The sequence below is a fragment of the Ranitomeya variabilis genome, chromosome 8 (genome assembly GCF_051348905.1).
Source record: "Ranitomeya variabilis isolate aRanVar5 chromosome 8, aRanVar5.hap1, whole genome shotgun sequence".
NCBI classification, from domain to species: Eukaryota; Metazoa; Chordata; class Amphibia; order Anura; family Dendrobatidae; genus Ranitomeya; species Ranitomeya variabilis.
Window position 1 is genome coordinate 89,792,340 of NC_135239.1, and position 15,705 is coordinate 89,808,044.

Consider the following 15,705-nt stretch of genomic DNA (forward strand, 5'->3'; position numbering starts at 1 on the left):
ACACGGGCAGGCAGCTTGGTGGTCAGTGGAGGAGTATTTAAAGTAGGGACCGCAGACAGGCTATCAAAGGCCTAAAATAACAAACAATAGGCTCATGGCTGTTTTACATCGGTTACATGGATACACGGGCAGGCAGCTTGGTGGTCAGTGGAGGAGTATTTAAAGTAGGGACCGCAGACAGGCTATCAAAGGCCTAAAATAACAAACAATAGGCTCATGGCTGTTTTACATCGGTTACATGGATACACGGGCAGGCAGCTTGGTGGTCAGTGGAGGAGTATTGCAAGGAGTGTCTGTCCCAGTACTCCCAAAATATAAATAGATGTTAATGTCTCGCAAAACAACCAAAAAAAAAAAAAGGTGGCATACTTAGGTACAGGGGTGGGCTCATCTGCTGAGTTTCTGACATAGTAATTTGGCAGTAACTATTTAATGGTGCCAATATAGGACACAGACACAGACTACTTTAAGTTGCATCATAGATGTCTACAAATTTGTATTGTCAGTGCCAGACATTGAATGATGTCAGCGAATAGACTAAAGATTGGTGGAGCTGTGCAACATAATTTTGCACGTGGTAGAGAACAGTTTGAGCTGGGGGAGGGGGGGAACTCTCTTGAGGCCGGCGGGACCGCCCCAGGGCCCCTCATGTTACAACGGTGTGTCTGACGTTGGGTGCGCACCACCACCGCCAGAGACACTACATTGTACTATGAGGGACCCAGTAGCAATGCCGTCAACCAAAAGCGAGCACACCCACCTCTTCAGACAAACAGCAGTCTCACGGGTGCTTGCGCCAAGTCGTGATACCACGGCCCCGTGTGGGGAGTTTGGCCATTTAGGGAGGTGTAAACATGTCGTATGCTGTACAATCAGCTGCAGCAAATTAGACATTAGAAAAGTAATTCACAGGCAAGAGCTTTTCATAGGAAAGCTAGGTGTCGGCCGGGCAAGGTGGGGCAAAAGATTTCGAAATCCAGTTGTGGTTCATTTTAATGAACGTTAGATCGTCAACATTTTGGGTAGCCAGACGAGTCCTTTTTTCGGTTAATATTGAACCTGCAGCACTGAATACTCTTTCTGATAGGACACTTGCTGCCGGGCAAGCAAGCTCCTGCAATGCATATTCTGCCAATTCTGGCCAGGTGTCTAATTTTGATGCCCAGTAATCAAATGGGAATGACGGTTGAGGGAGAACATCGATAAGGGATGAAAAATAGTTAGTAACCATACTGGACAAATGTTGTCTCCTGTCACTTTCAATTGATGCAGCAGTACCTGTCCTGTCTGCGGTCATAGCAAAATCACTCCACAACCTGGTCAGAAAACCCCTCTGTCCAATGCCACTTCTGATGTGTGCACCCCTAACACTCCTAGTCTGTTGCCCCCTTGAGCTCGTGTGAGAACGATCACGTGCGCTGTGTGCTGGGAATGCCTGAAGCAAACGGTCAACAAGAGTTGATTGTTTGGTTGCTAATATTAGTTCCAAGTTCTCATGTGGCATAATATTTTGCAATTTGCCTTTATAGCGTGGATCAAGGAGGCAGGCCAACCAGTAATCGTCATTGTTCATCATTTTCGTTATGCGTGTGTCCCTTTTTAGGATACGTAAGGCATAATCCGCCATGTGGGCCAAAGTTCCAGTTGTCAAATCTCCGGTTGTGATTGGGTGAGGGGCAGTTGCAGGCAAATCTACGTCACTTGTGTCCCTCAAAAAACCAGAACCCGGCCTTGACACGCAACCAATTTCCAGTGCCCCCGGGAAAGGTTCCGCATTAAAAATATACTCATCCCCATCATCCTCCTCGTCCTCCACCTCCTCTTCGCCCGCTACCTCGTCCTGTACACTGCCCTGACCAGACAATGGCTGACTGTCATCAAGGCTTTCCTCTTCCTCTGGTGCAGACGCCTGCTCCTTTATGTGCGTCAAACTTTGCATCAGCAGACGCATTAGGGGGATGCTCATGCTTATTATGGCGTTGTCTGCACTAACCAGCCGTGTGCATTCCTCAAAACACTGAAGGACTTGACACATGTCTTGTATCTTCGACCACTGCACACCTGACAACTCCATGTCTGCCATCCTACTGCCTGCCCGTGTATGTGTATCCTCCCACAAAAACATAACAGCCCGCCTCTGTTGGCACAGTCTCTGAAGCATGTGCAGTGTTGAGTTCCACCTTGTTGCAACGTCTATGATTAGGCGATGCTGGGGAAGATTCAAAGACCGTTAATAGGTCTGCATACGGCTGGCGTGTACAGGCGAACGTCGGATATGTGAGCAAAGTCCACGCACTTTGAGGAGCAGGTCGGAGAACCCAGGATAAGTTTTCAATAAGCACTGCACCACCAGGTTTAAGGTGTGAGCCAGGCAAGGAATGTGTTTCAGTTGGGAAAGGGAGATGGCAGCCATGAAATTCCTTCCGTTATCACTAACTACCTTGCCTGCCTCAAGATCTACTGTGCCCAGCCACGACTGCGTTTCTTGTTGCAAGAACTCGGACAGAACTTCCGCGGTGTCTGTTGTCGCCCAAACACTTCATAGCCAATACAGCCTGCTGACGCTTGCCAGTAGCTGGCCCATAATGGGACAACTGGTGTGCAACAGTGTCATCTGCCGATGGAATGGTTGGCCGACTGCGGTCTGTGGAAGAGCTGTAGCTTCTGCAGGAGGACGAGGAGGAGGAGGAGGAGGGGGTGCGAACGCCTACAGCCAACTGTTTCCTAGACCGTGGGCTAGGCACAACTGTCCCGAAATTGATGTCCCCTGTGGACCCTGCATCCACCACATTCACCCAGTGTGCCGTGATGGAAACATAACGTCCCTGGCCATGCCTACTGGTCCATGCATCTGTAGTCAGGTGCACCTTTGTACTCACAGATTGCCTGAGTGCATGGACGATGCGCTGTTTAACATGCTGGTGCAGGGCTGGGATGGCTTTTCTGGAAAAAAAGTGTCGACTGGGTAGCTCGTATCGTGGTTCAGCGTACTCCATCAGGGCTTTGAAAGCTTCGCTTTCAACTAACCGGTAGGGCATCATCTCTAACGAGATTAGTCTAGCTATGTGGGCGTTAAAACCCTGTGTACGCGGATGCGAGGATAAGTACTTCCTTTTTCTAACCAGAGTCTCATGTAGTGTGAGCTGAACTGGAGAGATGGAGATCGTGGAACTTGCGGGTGTGCCGGTGGACATGGCAGACTGAGAGACGGTTGGAGACGGTATTGTTTCTGCTGGTGCCCTAGATGCAATATTTCCGCCTACAAAACTGGTGATTCCCTGACCCTGACTGCTTTTGGCTGGCAAAGAAACCTGCACAGATACTGCCGGTGGTGCGGAAAATGGTGGCCTTACAGTGACGGAAGGGATGTTGCGTTGATGACTAGCTTCATTGGCCGAGGGTGCTACAACCTTAAGGGACGTTTGGTAGTTAGTCCAGGCTTGAAAATGCATGGTGGTTAAGTGTCTATGCATGCAACTAGTATTGAGACTTTTCAGATTCTGACCTCTGCTTAAGCTAGTAGAACATTTTTGACAGATGACTTTGCGCTGATCAATTGGATGTTGTTTAAAAAAATGCCAGACTGCACTCTTCCTAGCATCGGATCCCTTTTCAGGGATTGCAGACTGAGCTTTAACCGGATGGCAACGCTGTGCTCCAACAGGTTTTGGCTTTGACACGCGTTTTGGGCCAGATAGGGGCCCGGCAGATGGAACCTGTTGCGATGTTGATGCCTGCTGCGGCCCCTCCTCCACCTCTGCTTCTGAACTACTGCTGCCTGCACCCTGTTCCCTCAATGGCTGCCAATCGGGGTCAACAACCGGGTCATCTATTACCTCCTCTTCGAGCTCGTGTGCAACTTCGTCTGTGTCACTGTGTCGGTCTGTGGTATAGCGTTTGTGGCGGGGCAACATAGTCTCATCAGGGTCTGATTGTGGATCTGTACCCTGAGAGGGCAATGTGGTGGTCTGAGTCAAAGGAGCAGCATAGTACTCTGGCTGTGGCTGTGCATCAGTGCACTCCATGTCAGAATCTACTTGTAATGGGCATGGCCTGTTAAGTGTTTCACTTTCTAAGCCAGGGACGGTATGTGTAAAGAGCTCCATGGAGTGACCCGTTGTGTCGCCTGCTGCATCCTTCTCTCTTGTTGTAGTTTTTGCTGAGGAGGACAAGGAAGCGACTTGTCCCTGACCGTGAACATCCACAAGCGACGCGCTGCTTTTACATTTACCAGTTTCAGAAGAGGAGGCAAAAGAGCTAGAGGCTGAGTCTGCAATGTAAGCCAAAACTTGCTGTTGCTGCTTCGGCTTTAATAGTGTTTTTCCTACTCCCAGAAAAGAGAGCGTTCGAGGCCTTGTGTAGCCAGACGACGAAACTGGCTCCACAGCTCCAGACTTAGGTGGAATATTTTTATCCCCACGACCACCTGATGCTCCACTACCACTACCATCATTACCAGCTGACAATGAACGCCCACGGCCACGACCTCTTGCACCAGACTTCCTCATTGTTTTAAAAAATTAACCAAAGTAACTTTATTTGTTGCTGTCAAACAACTTACACGGTGAGCTATAACTTCAGTATGATTTCTATATCCCTTAACAGGTTGGTGAGACCACAAGGAAAATCAGGCACAATGTTACACACTCTGTTTTCTGTGGCACAAAATCACAGAGATGACACACACGCAGGACTGTCACTCAAGCACTAATGTCAATATTATTCTCCCACCTAATTTTATTTTTTTTTTCTCAGGGAGACTTTAGAAACCAAATAAGATAAAATGTTTTTTTCAGGGACAATTTAGAAACCAAATACTAATAAAAAAAAAATAAATAATAAAATAGCCTTTCTATGGCCCACAATTAGAGAGAGAGAGAGGTGGCACACCCAGGAGTCAAGACTGGCACACAAGCTGAAAGGGCAATATTACTCTCCCACTGTTTTTTTATGTTTTTTTTTTTTTCAGGGAGACTTTAGAAACCAAATAATATTAAAAAAAGCAAAAAAATAAATAGGCTTTCTATGGCCCACAATTAGAGAGAGAGAGGTGGCACACCCAGGAGTCAAGACTGGCACACAAGCTGAAAGGGCAATATTACTCTCCCACTGTTTTTTTATGTATTTTTTTTTTTTCAGAGAGACTTTAGAAACCAAATAATATTAAAAAAAGCAAAAAAAAAAATAGGCTTTCTATGGCCCACAATTAGAGAGAGGTGGCACACCCAGGAGTCAAGACTGGCACACAAGCTGAAAGGGCAATATTACTCTCCCACTGTTTTTTTATGTATTTTTTTTTTCAGGGAGACTTTAGAAACCAAATAATATTAAACAAAGCAAAAAAATAAATAGGCTTTCTATGGCCCACAATTAGAGAGAGAGAGAGGTGGCACACCCAGGAGTCAAGACTGGCACACAAGCTGAAAGGGCAATATTACTCTCCCACTGTTTTTTTATGTATTTTTTTTTTCAGGGAGACTTTAGAAACCAAATAATATTAAACAAAGCAAAAAAATAAATAGGCTTTCTATGGCCCACAATTAGAGAGAGAGAGGTGGCACACCCAGGAGTCAAGACTGGCACACAAGCTGAAAGGGCAATATTACTCTCCCACTGTTTTTTTATGTATTTTTTTTTTTCAGGGAGACTTTAGAAACCAAATAATATTAAAAAAAGCAAAAAAATAAATAGGCTTTCTATGGCCCACAATTAGAGAGAGGTGGCACACCCAGGAGTCAAGACTGGCACACAAGCTGAAAGGGCAATATTACTCTCCCACTGTTTTTTTATGTATTTTTTTTTTCAGGGAGACTTTAGAAACCAAATAATATTAAACAAAGCAAAAAAATAAATAGGCTTTCTATGGCCCACAATTAGAGAGAGAGAGGTGGCACACCCAGGAGTCAAGACTGGCACACAAGCTGAAAGGGCAATATTACTCTCCCACTGTTTTTTTATGTATTTTTTTTTTTCAGGGAGACTTTAGAAACCAAATAATATTAAACAAAGCAAAAAAATAAATAGGCTTTCTATGGCCCACAATTAGAGAGAGAGAGGTGGCACACCCAGGAGTCAAGACTGGCACACAAGCTGAAAGGGCAATATTACTCTCCCACTGTTTTTTTATGTATTTTTTTTTTTCAGGGAGACTTTAGAAACCAAATAATATTAAAAAAAGCAAAAAAATAAATAGGCTTTCTATGGCCCACAATTAGAGAGAGGTGGCACACCCAGGAGTCAAGACTGGCACACAAGCTGAAAGGGCAATATTACTCTCCCACTGTTTTTTTATGTATTTTTTTTTTCAGGGAGACTTTAGAAACCAAATAATATTAAACAAAGCAAAAAAATAAATAGGCTTTCTATGGCCCACAATTAGAGAGAGAGAGGTGGCACACCCAGGAGTCAAGACTGGCACACAAGCTGAAAGGGCAATATTAATCTCCCACTGTTTTTTTATGTTTTTTTTTTTTTTTCAGGGAGACTTTAGAAACCAAATAATATTAAACAAAGCAAAAAAATAAATAGGCTTTCTATGGCCCACAATTAGAGAGAGAGAGGTGGCACACCCAGGAGCCAAGACTGGCACACAAGCTGAAAGGGCAATATTACTCTCCCACTGTTTTTTTATGTATTTTTTTTTTTCAGGGAGACTTTAGAAACCAAATAATATTAAACAAAGCAAAAAAATAAATAGGCTTTCTATGGCACACAATTAGAGAGAGAGAGGTGGCACACCCAGGAGTCAAGACTGGCACACAAGCTGAAAGGGCAATATTACTCTCCCACTGTTTTTTTATGTATTTTTTTTTTTCAGGGAGACTTTAGAAACCAAATAATATTAAACAAAGCAAAAAAATAAATAGGCTTTCTATGGCCCACAATTAGAGAGAGAGAGGTGGCACACCCAGGAGTCAAGACTGGCACACAAGCTGAAAGGGCAATATTAATCTCCCACTGTTTTTTTATGTTTTGTTTTTTTTTTCAGGGAGACTTTAGAAACCAAATAATATTAAACAAAGCAAAAAAATAAATAGGCTTTCTATGGCCCACAATTAGAGAGAGAGAGGTGGCACACCCAGGAGTCAAGACTGGCACACAAGCTGAAAGGGCAATATTACTCTCCCACTGTTTTTTTATGTATTTTTTTTTTCAGGGAGACTTTAGAAACCAAATAATATTAAACAAAGCAAAAAAATAAATAGGCTTTCTATGGCCCACAATTAGAGAGAGAGAGGTGGCACACCCAGGAGTCAAGACTGGCACACAAGCTGAAAGGGCAATATTACTCTCCCACTGTTTTTTTATGTATTTTTTTTTCAGGGAGACTTTAGAAACCAAATAATATTAAACAAAGCAAAAAAATAAATAGGCTTTCTATGGCCCACAATTAGAGAGAGAGAGGTGGCACACCCAGGAGTCAAGACTGGCACACAAGCTGAAAGGGCAATATTACTCTCCCACTGTTTTTTTATGTATTTTTTTTTTTCAGGGAGACTTTAGAAACCAAATAATATTTAAAAAAGCAAAAAAATAAATAGGCTTTCTATGGCCCACAATTAGAGAGAGGTGGCACACCCAGGAGTCAAGACTGGCACACAAGCTGAAAGGGCAATATTACTCTCCCACTGTTTTTTTATGTATTTTTTTTTTTTCAGGGAGACTTTAGAAACCAAATAATATTAAACAAAGCAAAAAAATAAATAGGCTTTCTATGGCCCACAATTAGAGAGAGAGAGGTGGCACACCCAGGAGTCAAGACTGGCACACAAGCTGAAAGGGCAATATTAATCTCCCACTGTTTTTTTATGTTTTTTTTTTTTTTTCAGGGAGACTTTAGAAACCAAATAATATTAAAAAAAGCAAAAAAATAAATAGGCTTTCTATGGCCCACAATTAGAGAGAGAGAGAGGTGGCACACCCAGGAGTCAAGACTGGCACACAAGCTGAAAGGGCAATATTACTCTCCCACTGTTTTTTTATGTATTTTTTTTTTCAGGGAGACTTTAGAAACCAAATAATATTAAACAAAGCAAAAAAATAAATAGGCTTTCTATGGCCCACAATTAGAGAGAGAGAGGTGGCACACCCAGGAGTCAAGACTGGCACACAAGCTGAAAGGGCAATATTACTCTCCCACTGTTTTTTTATGTATTTTTTTTTTTCAGGGAGACTTTAGAAACCAAATAATATTAAACAAAGCAAAAAAATAAATAGGCTTTCTATGGCCCACAATTAGAGAGAGAGAGGTGGCACACCCAGGAGTCAAGACTGGCACACAAGCTGAAAGGGCAATATTACTCTCCCACTGTTTTTTTATGTATTTTTTTTTTCAGGGAGACTTTAGAAACCAAATAATATTAAAAAAAGCAAAAAAATAAATAGGCTTTCTATGGCCCACAATTAGAGAGAGGTGGCACATCCAGGAGTCAAGACTGGCACACAAGCTGAAAGGGCAATATTACTCTCCCACTGTTTTTTTATGTATTTTTTTTTTTTCAGGGAGACTTTAGAAACCAAATAATATTAAACAAAGCAAAAAAATAAATAGGCTTTCTATGGCCCACAATTAGAGAGAGAGAGGTGGCACACCCAGGAGTCAAGACTGGCACACAAGCTGAAAGGGCAATATTACTCTCCCACTGTTTTTTTATGTATTTTTTTTTTTTTTACGGAGACTTTAGAAACCCAATAATATTAAAAAAAAACAAAAAAATAAATAGGCTTTGTATGGCCCACTGAATGAGAGATGGCACACACAGGAGTGGCACACAAGCCCTGACTGAGGCCAATATTTTTCTTCCACTGATTAATGTAGTGTTTTTGTGTTGAGGTAGATTTTAGAACACAAATCAAGAAAAAAAATAAATAGGCTTTCTATGGCCCACTCAGTGAGAGATGGCACACACAGGGATGGCACTGTAGCAGAAATGCCAATCTTAATCTTCCACAAAAAAAAAAAAAAACAGGGACTATCCTACAATTACTATCTCCCTGCAGTAATGTAAGCCAGGTATGGCAGGCAGCAATAGGAGTGGACTGATGCACAAATTAAATAAAAAGTGTGGACAAACAAAAAAGATAGCTGTGCAGAAAGGAAGGAACAAGAGGATATGTGCTTTGAAAAAAGCAGTTGGTTTGCACAGTGGCGTACACACAGCAATACAGCTATCACGGAGCCTTCTAGGGCAGCCCAATGAGCTACAGCGCTGAGAGAAAAAAAAAAAAATGTAGCTTCCAGTGTCCCTGCACACCGAAGGTGGTGTTGGACAGTGGAAATCGCTACAGCACAAGCGGTTTGGTGGTTAGTGGACCCTGCCTAACGCTCTCCCTGCTTCTGACGAAGCGGCAGCAACCTCTCCCTAAGCTCAGATCAGCAGCAGTAAGATGGCGGTCGGCGGGAACGCCCCTTTATAGCCCCTGTGAAGCCGCAGACAGCAAGCCAATCACTGCAATGCCCTTCTCTAAGATGGTGGGGACCAGGACCTATGTCATCACGCTGCCCACACTCTGCGTTCACCTTCATTGGCTGAGAAATGGCGCTTTTCGCGTCATTGAAACGCGACTTTGGCGCGAAAGTCGCGTACCGCATGGCCGACAAGCACAGGGGTCGGATCGGGTTTCATGAGACGCCGACTTAGCCAAAAGTCGGCGACTTTTGAAAATGAACAACCCGTTTCGCTCAACCCTATACCTGAGTGTTTACAGAGTATGAACTGCGGCTGTCACAAAGTCTTGATCCCGCACTTTGCTGGCTTACTTGGTATATATTGTTTGAATGGGCAGCTACCTCGGAATGCCACAAGTTGTTCGTCCACAGTGACATTTTCTTCAGTATTGTATAATTTTGGAAGAATCTCTATCCATTTATGCTAAACCTCTCTAATAGTGGCTAGTTATTAGAGAATTACCGTATTTTGCGGTTTATAAGATGCACCCCAAATTTTGAGGAGAAAATAGGAAAAAAATGTTTTAAAATAAAATGGTGGTGCTTCTTACAATCCATGCATCTTATTACTTACCGGGGTGGTGGCTGTGGTAAAGCTGGGTGCCAGGCTTGCTGTTGGAGGAGGCAAGAGTGTTGCTGCAGGCTGGGATAAGGGATTTTTTGGATGTGTGCCACTGTGGGTGTTCGGTGGTGCAGGGGCTCCGATGACATTTTGTGAAAGCTCAGAGCCCCCACACCTACATGGTTTACTATGCGTGGACTCCGGGAAAATGGCTGCCAGGGGCGGCGCATGCGCAGATAAAGATCTTGGCGCTGCAATCTCATCTCCTGAGGTCTTGGTGCCGAGATCTCCATCTGCGCATGCGCTGGCCCTGCCAGCCATTTTCCAGGAGTCCATCGCATAGTAAACCATGTAAATGTGGGGACTCTGGGCTTTCACAAAATGTCAGCAGAGCCCCTGCACCACTGAACAACCACAGCAGCGCACATCCGAACACCCCCTCATCCCAGCCTACGGCCTGCAGCAACACTCCACTGTTGCCTCCTCCAGCATCGACCCTGGGACCCTGCTCCACCGTGGCTGGTAAGATATATCCTCATTATAAGATGTACCCCCCATTTTCCCCCCAAATTTGGTGGAAAAAAGTCTGTCTTATAATCTGAAAAATACGATATCTTATGTTCGAGGACAATTTTCCTTCCTGGGCAGAAGGCTGCAAGTTCATTATTACATTTTTGTTTTTGGACTGAATTGCTAGCATCAGACTAGTTGTCTGGGTGTCATGCATCATCAGATTCAACTTCAGAATCAAAGTTCTTGTAAGCACTTTCCCTACCACGTATGTGTTTCTCATATTCGGACACTTTCTCCAGTTGGATATCTTCTTCAGAATCTGAGGCATTGGCAAGCTTTTCCAATTCAGTTGCACTCAATGGACATCTTTGCCACATTTTTATACAACTTTCGAAATAATGGACACTCACGACTTTCACAGGGTAAAATCAGCATTGTGGAATATACAGTAATAGCACTATATAAATAAAAAAACAATTATAATAATAAAATTGCAGCAAAAATAAGAGCTTATATACTACAGCTAAACAGACTTGCACTGACCTGTACTCAAAGCCCATCCATCTGCAGTAAGTTACAAATGTATAGAGCGCACGGACCTGCAGGAACTGGAGAAATTGATAAACAATAGTAGATGCAATAAACAATGATATTAGAAATCATTTGTGTGACTAAAAATATGAAGGGAAATCTGTATAAAACAATCATTTCATACAAAAAAAAGTTAAAATGAAAAAAGCAAACAACACACATAATAGCAACACCTATCCATAAACAAAATCACCTAATCACGATTTGCAGATCCTCATAATAAATATTCTGCAGCTTCACAAACTTTTTTTGGGGGGTCAAGTAGACCTGAACAGTGCAATTAGGAAAAATTACAGTTTCTTTGGAATTAGACATTGGATCGCAGATATCAATGTATCATTTTATTCAGCTTCCTATGACCTACACGACCATATAGATGGCTTTGGAGGGGTGATCCTACTGACAGATAAGCTTTAGATTTCCCAGTTATATTTACTCTAATATTCATATTCCAATTTTGTCCGATCCGCTCATCATAAGCCCTGACTGCTGCAGCATGGCTCATTTCGAGTCTCCATACTCATTACCTTATTGACTTTTATTATGAATTTGAAAGTGCAGCAAAGACAGAAAGTAATTTTTTTTCACCAACTTTCATACACTATCACAGAAGGAAGTATCAAACAGGAAAAGTAATGTTCACATTTTGCAAAACTGTTTTGTCAGCTATACTCTCCTGCTGGAAGCAGAATGATGTCCTTGGGCCTTTTTATTCTCCTTAGCTCTGCTTTTGTAACTAGTCAAGGAATATCTTCTACACCTGGCAGTAAAAAAGGTAAATCTCATTTTATTTATAAACCATATGAAAAGTTATACACAAAATTATCTGTTGCTGTTAGTGCATGATTTTGTATGTACTTGCAGAATTTAATCAATTTACTGTATGGCAATTGTAGAATATAAATATATTTAAAAAACTTTTTTAACAAATTGATGAATGTTATTGGGGTAATTGATTTTCTGAACAATGTTTTTAATGGGTATCTTTTTTATAAAATAAGAGAAAATTATTTAAATTATTTATGAAAATATGATGAAAATAAAATACGGAGTATGGGCTCATTGAGTGATTTTTTTTCATATGCAATAAATGGATCTATTTTCATCAAGGTTGTGGATCAGAGTTTCATAGGTGTGTCAATTTTTATCATCAGAGTTTCATTTTTTTTACTGTACTAAAAGGTTTTCTCAAGCATGTTCTATAAAAAACATCATTCAGCACACAGAGTGCAGACATATGGATGGCATCTTGTTGTCAGTGTTATCTGATTTTTCATGGATCCATAGATTTGCAGTGGTGAGTTTGATGCATGATTCGGAACAATGTCTGATTTGTCTCTGTGTTTTGGTGTGGACCATTCCATCCCAAAAAACACTGACATGTGAACACCTCCCAAGACTATTGTGGGCACGAGTTTAATCTGTGAAAAACATGTATAGAACTTGTATGCGAAGAGCTGACATCTCAATAAGCCTAAATAGGACTAAACCTTGGGAAGGTTCTGTTAAAATTATGAATTTACTGGGTACTATTTTTATAAAAATGAAGCTAAATGTACATTTATGACACATCCACCTATGCCATATTTGTATGATAAACATATCCGGGTGAAGTGTCACTTGATGCGCTGCTGATGAATCTGACCAATGAATGATATCCTTGAAAACTTTATTTTTAAGGTTTCAAATTCAACGCATTTCGAGGTCCATGCAGGACCTCTTCATCAGGACAAAAACCTAGGTTTTGTTCATGTGTTTTGTTCTCACATGGATCTGGTCAGTGCATACAAGTTTAATGCATCCTTAGTTGTCTTCAATTATCACCATTGGTTGAGATGATGGCTTACCAAGATTCCTTAAAAATTGGTTTAACCAAATGATTTCTTGACTTGTGTGGGCTGCAGACACATACTTTGCTTCAAGAGATGAAAATTCTACAGACATCCGTTTTCTACTAGACCAAGAAATTAAATTATCTCTAAGCTTGAACATATAGCTGCTTGTCTACTATATAATTGTCTAAAGGTCACTTCCGTCTGTCTGTCTGTCATGGAAATCCTGCGTCGCTGATTGGTCGCGGCCCGAGGCGGCGACCAATCAGCGACAGGCACAGTCCAGCTGCGAATTGGCCCCTCCCTATTCCCCCCCAGTCAGCGTCCACATAGCGTTAACCGGACTGCCTTACACCGTAGCATAACGCGGTGTAAGGCAGTCCGTTAACGCTGCCATTAACCCTCTGTGTGACCAACTTTTTACTATTGATGCTGCCTATGCAGCATCAATAGTAAAAACATATGTTAAAAATAATTAAAAAAAATAGAAAAATCATTATATACTCACCCTCTGACGGCCCCTGGATCCACCCCAGGCCTTTCCCGCTCCTCATGCGCCGCTCCGGTCCCCGGAATGCATTGCGGCAATGACTGGAGATGACGTAGCAGTCTCGCGAGACCGCTAGATCATCACATGTTATTGCTGCTTGGAACCGGAGCGGAGCGCGAGGAGCGGGAAAGGCCTGGGCTGGATCCGGGGGCCGTCGGAGGGTGAGTATATAACTATTTTTTATTTCAATTCTTTTTTTAACAGGGATATGGTGCCCACATTGCTATATACTGCGTGGGCAGTGTTATATACTACGTGGGCAGTGTTATATACTGCATCGGCTCTGCAATATACTGCATCGGCTGTGCAATATACTATGTGAGCTGTGCTATATACTATGTGGGCTGTGCTATATACTACATGGACTACGTGGGCTGTGTTATATACTGCATGGGCTGTATTATATACTACGTCGCTGTGCTATATACTACGTTGGCTGTGCAATATACTATGTGGGCTGTGTAATATATTACGTGGCTGTGTAATATACTATGTGGCTGTGCTATATACTACTTGGCTGTGCTATATACTATGTGGACTGTGCAATATACTACGTGACTGTGCAATATACTACGTGGCTGTGCTATATACTACTTGGCTGTGCTATATACTATGTGGGACTACGTGGCTGTGTTATATACTGCATGGGCTGTGCAATATACTACATGGCTGTGCTATATACTATGTGGGCTGTACTACATACTACGTGGCTGTGCAATATACTGTGGGCTGTGTTATATACTACGTGGCTGTGTTATACACTACATGGGCTGTGTTATACACTACGTGGGCTGTGTTATATACTGCGTGCGCTGTTATATACTACGTCGCTATGCTATATACTATGTGGGCTGTGTAATATACTACGTGGCTGTGCAATCTACTACGTGGGCTGTGCAATATACTACGTGGCTGTGCAATCTACTATGTGGGCTGTGCAATATACTACGTGGCTGTGCAATATACTACGTGGGCTGTGCAATATACTACATGGGCTGTGCAATACACTACATGGCTGTGCAATATACTACGTGGCTGTGCAATATACTACGTGGCTGTGCAATATACTACGAGGCTGTGCAATATACTACGTGGGCTGTGTTATATACTACGTGGCTGTGTTATACACTACATGGGCTGTGTTATACACTACGTGGGCAGTTATATACTGCATGGGCTGTTATATACTATGTGAGCTGTGTTATATACTACGTGGCTGTGTTATATGCTATGTTGGCTGCTATATACTACGTGGCTGTGCTATATACTATGTGGCCGGCCGCGAACAATCAGCGACAGGTGCAGTCCGGCCACGAATTGGCACGGGATTTGAACCACGCTTCGCTAATTGGTCGCACCCGGCCAGCCGAATTCTGCGTATTCATAGTATTATTCTAAAGTCTTCATAAATAAACTACATATATATTCTAGAATACCCAATGCGTTAGAATCGGGCCACCATCTAGTCAATTTATAATCACATAAGTCATCAACTCACTGCAGCTACATAACCTGTGAGTTTTAGATGTCCTGTTGCAGATATCTTAAATTTATGTCTTGAGTCTCTTTCAAATATCAAAGAACTCTCTTAACGGTATTCCATTTCTTTTGGCGTGGTTTTTACACATATCTGCAGAGAATTCCAATTGTTGCTCTGATATCCGGTCGAGTCATAGTTGTTATATATAGAAGTGCCCCCACTGCCTGTCTGTATTTCTTATTGTTGTTAGGTAACAGTGTTGATCGAATAGCTTCGGATAAGCACTATAGCACTTACTGATTAGCTGCATCGGGAACCTGGATACTTGGAGTGCTACCGATAATCAGCTGTTTGGCGCTGTAGCTGCATGTGTCGTGGCTGTGTGACAGTCACAACACATGCATGGAGAGCCCAACAAACAGGTTCTCCATGCATGCATTGTAATTGTCACACAGCCGCAACACATGCAGCTGTGGCACCAAACAGCTGATTATCGGGAGCACCTTCAGGTATCCAGGTTCCCAAGGCAGCTATTTGGTAAGCACAATAGCTATTCAGATAAGTGCTTATCCGAAGCTATTCGACCAACACTATTAGGTAACAGATCTTCTTCTCCTTCCAACTTTAAATAGGATGATTTCATTGGGCTTAATATTTTTATGGCTTCTGACATTCCCAACAGATTCAGAATTGAGTTGATTTTTGCACTTTGGTTTAGAATAAAACTTC

The 15,705-nt window shown here is 42.5% G+C and overlaps 1 protein-coding gene across 1 annotated transcript in view; it reads left to right on the forward strand.

The window, feature by feature from the left end:
• Positions 1–11,783: 11,783 nt before the first annotated feature.
• Positions 11,784–15,705, forward strand: part of LOC143788270 (coagulation factor XIII B chain-like) — a 115,535-nt gene continuing 111,613 nt past the window's right edge. Inside the window, exon 1 of the mRNA XM_077277797.1 lies at positions 11,784–11,889. Within this exon, the coding sequence (XP_077133912.1) occupies positions 11,805–11,889 (85 nt within the window). The 5' untranslated portion in view covers positions 11,784–11,804. The remainder of the gene's footprint in view (positions 11,890–15,705) is intronic.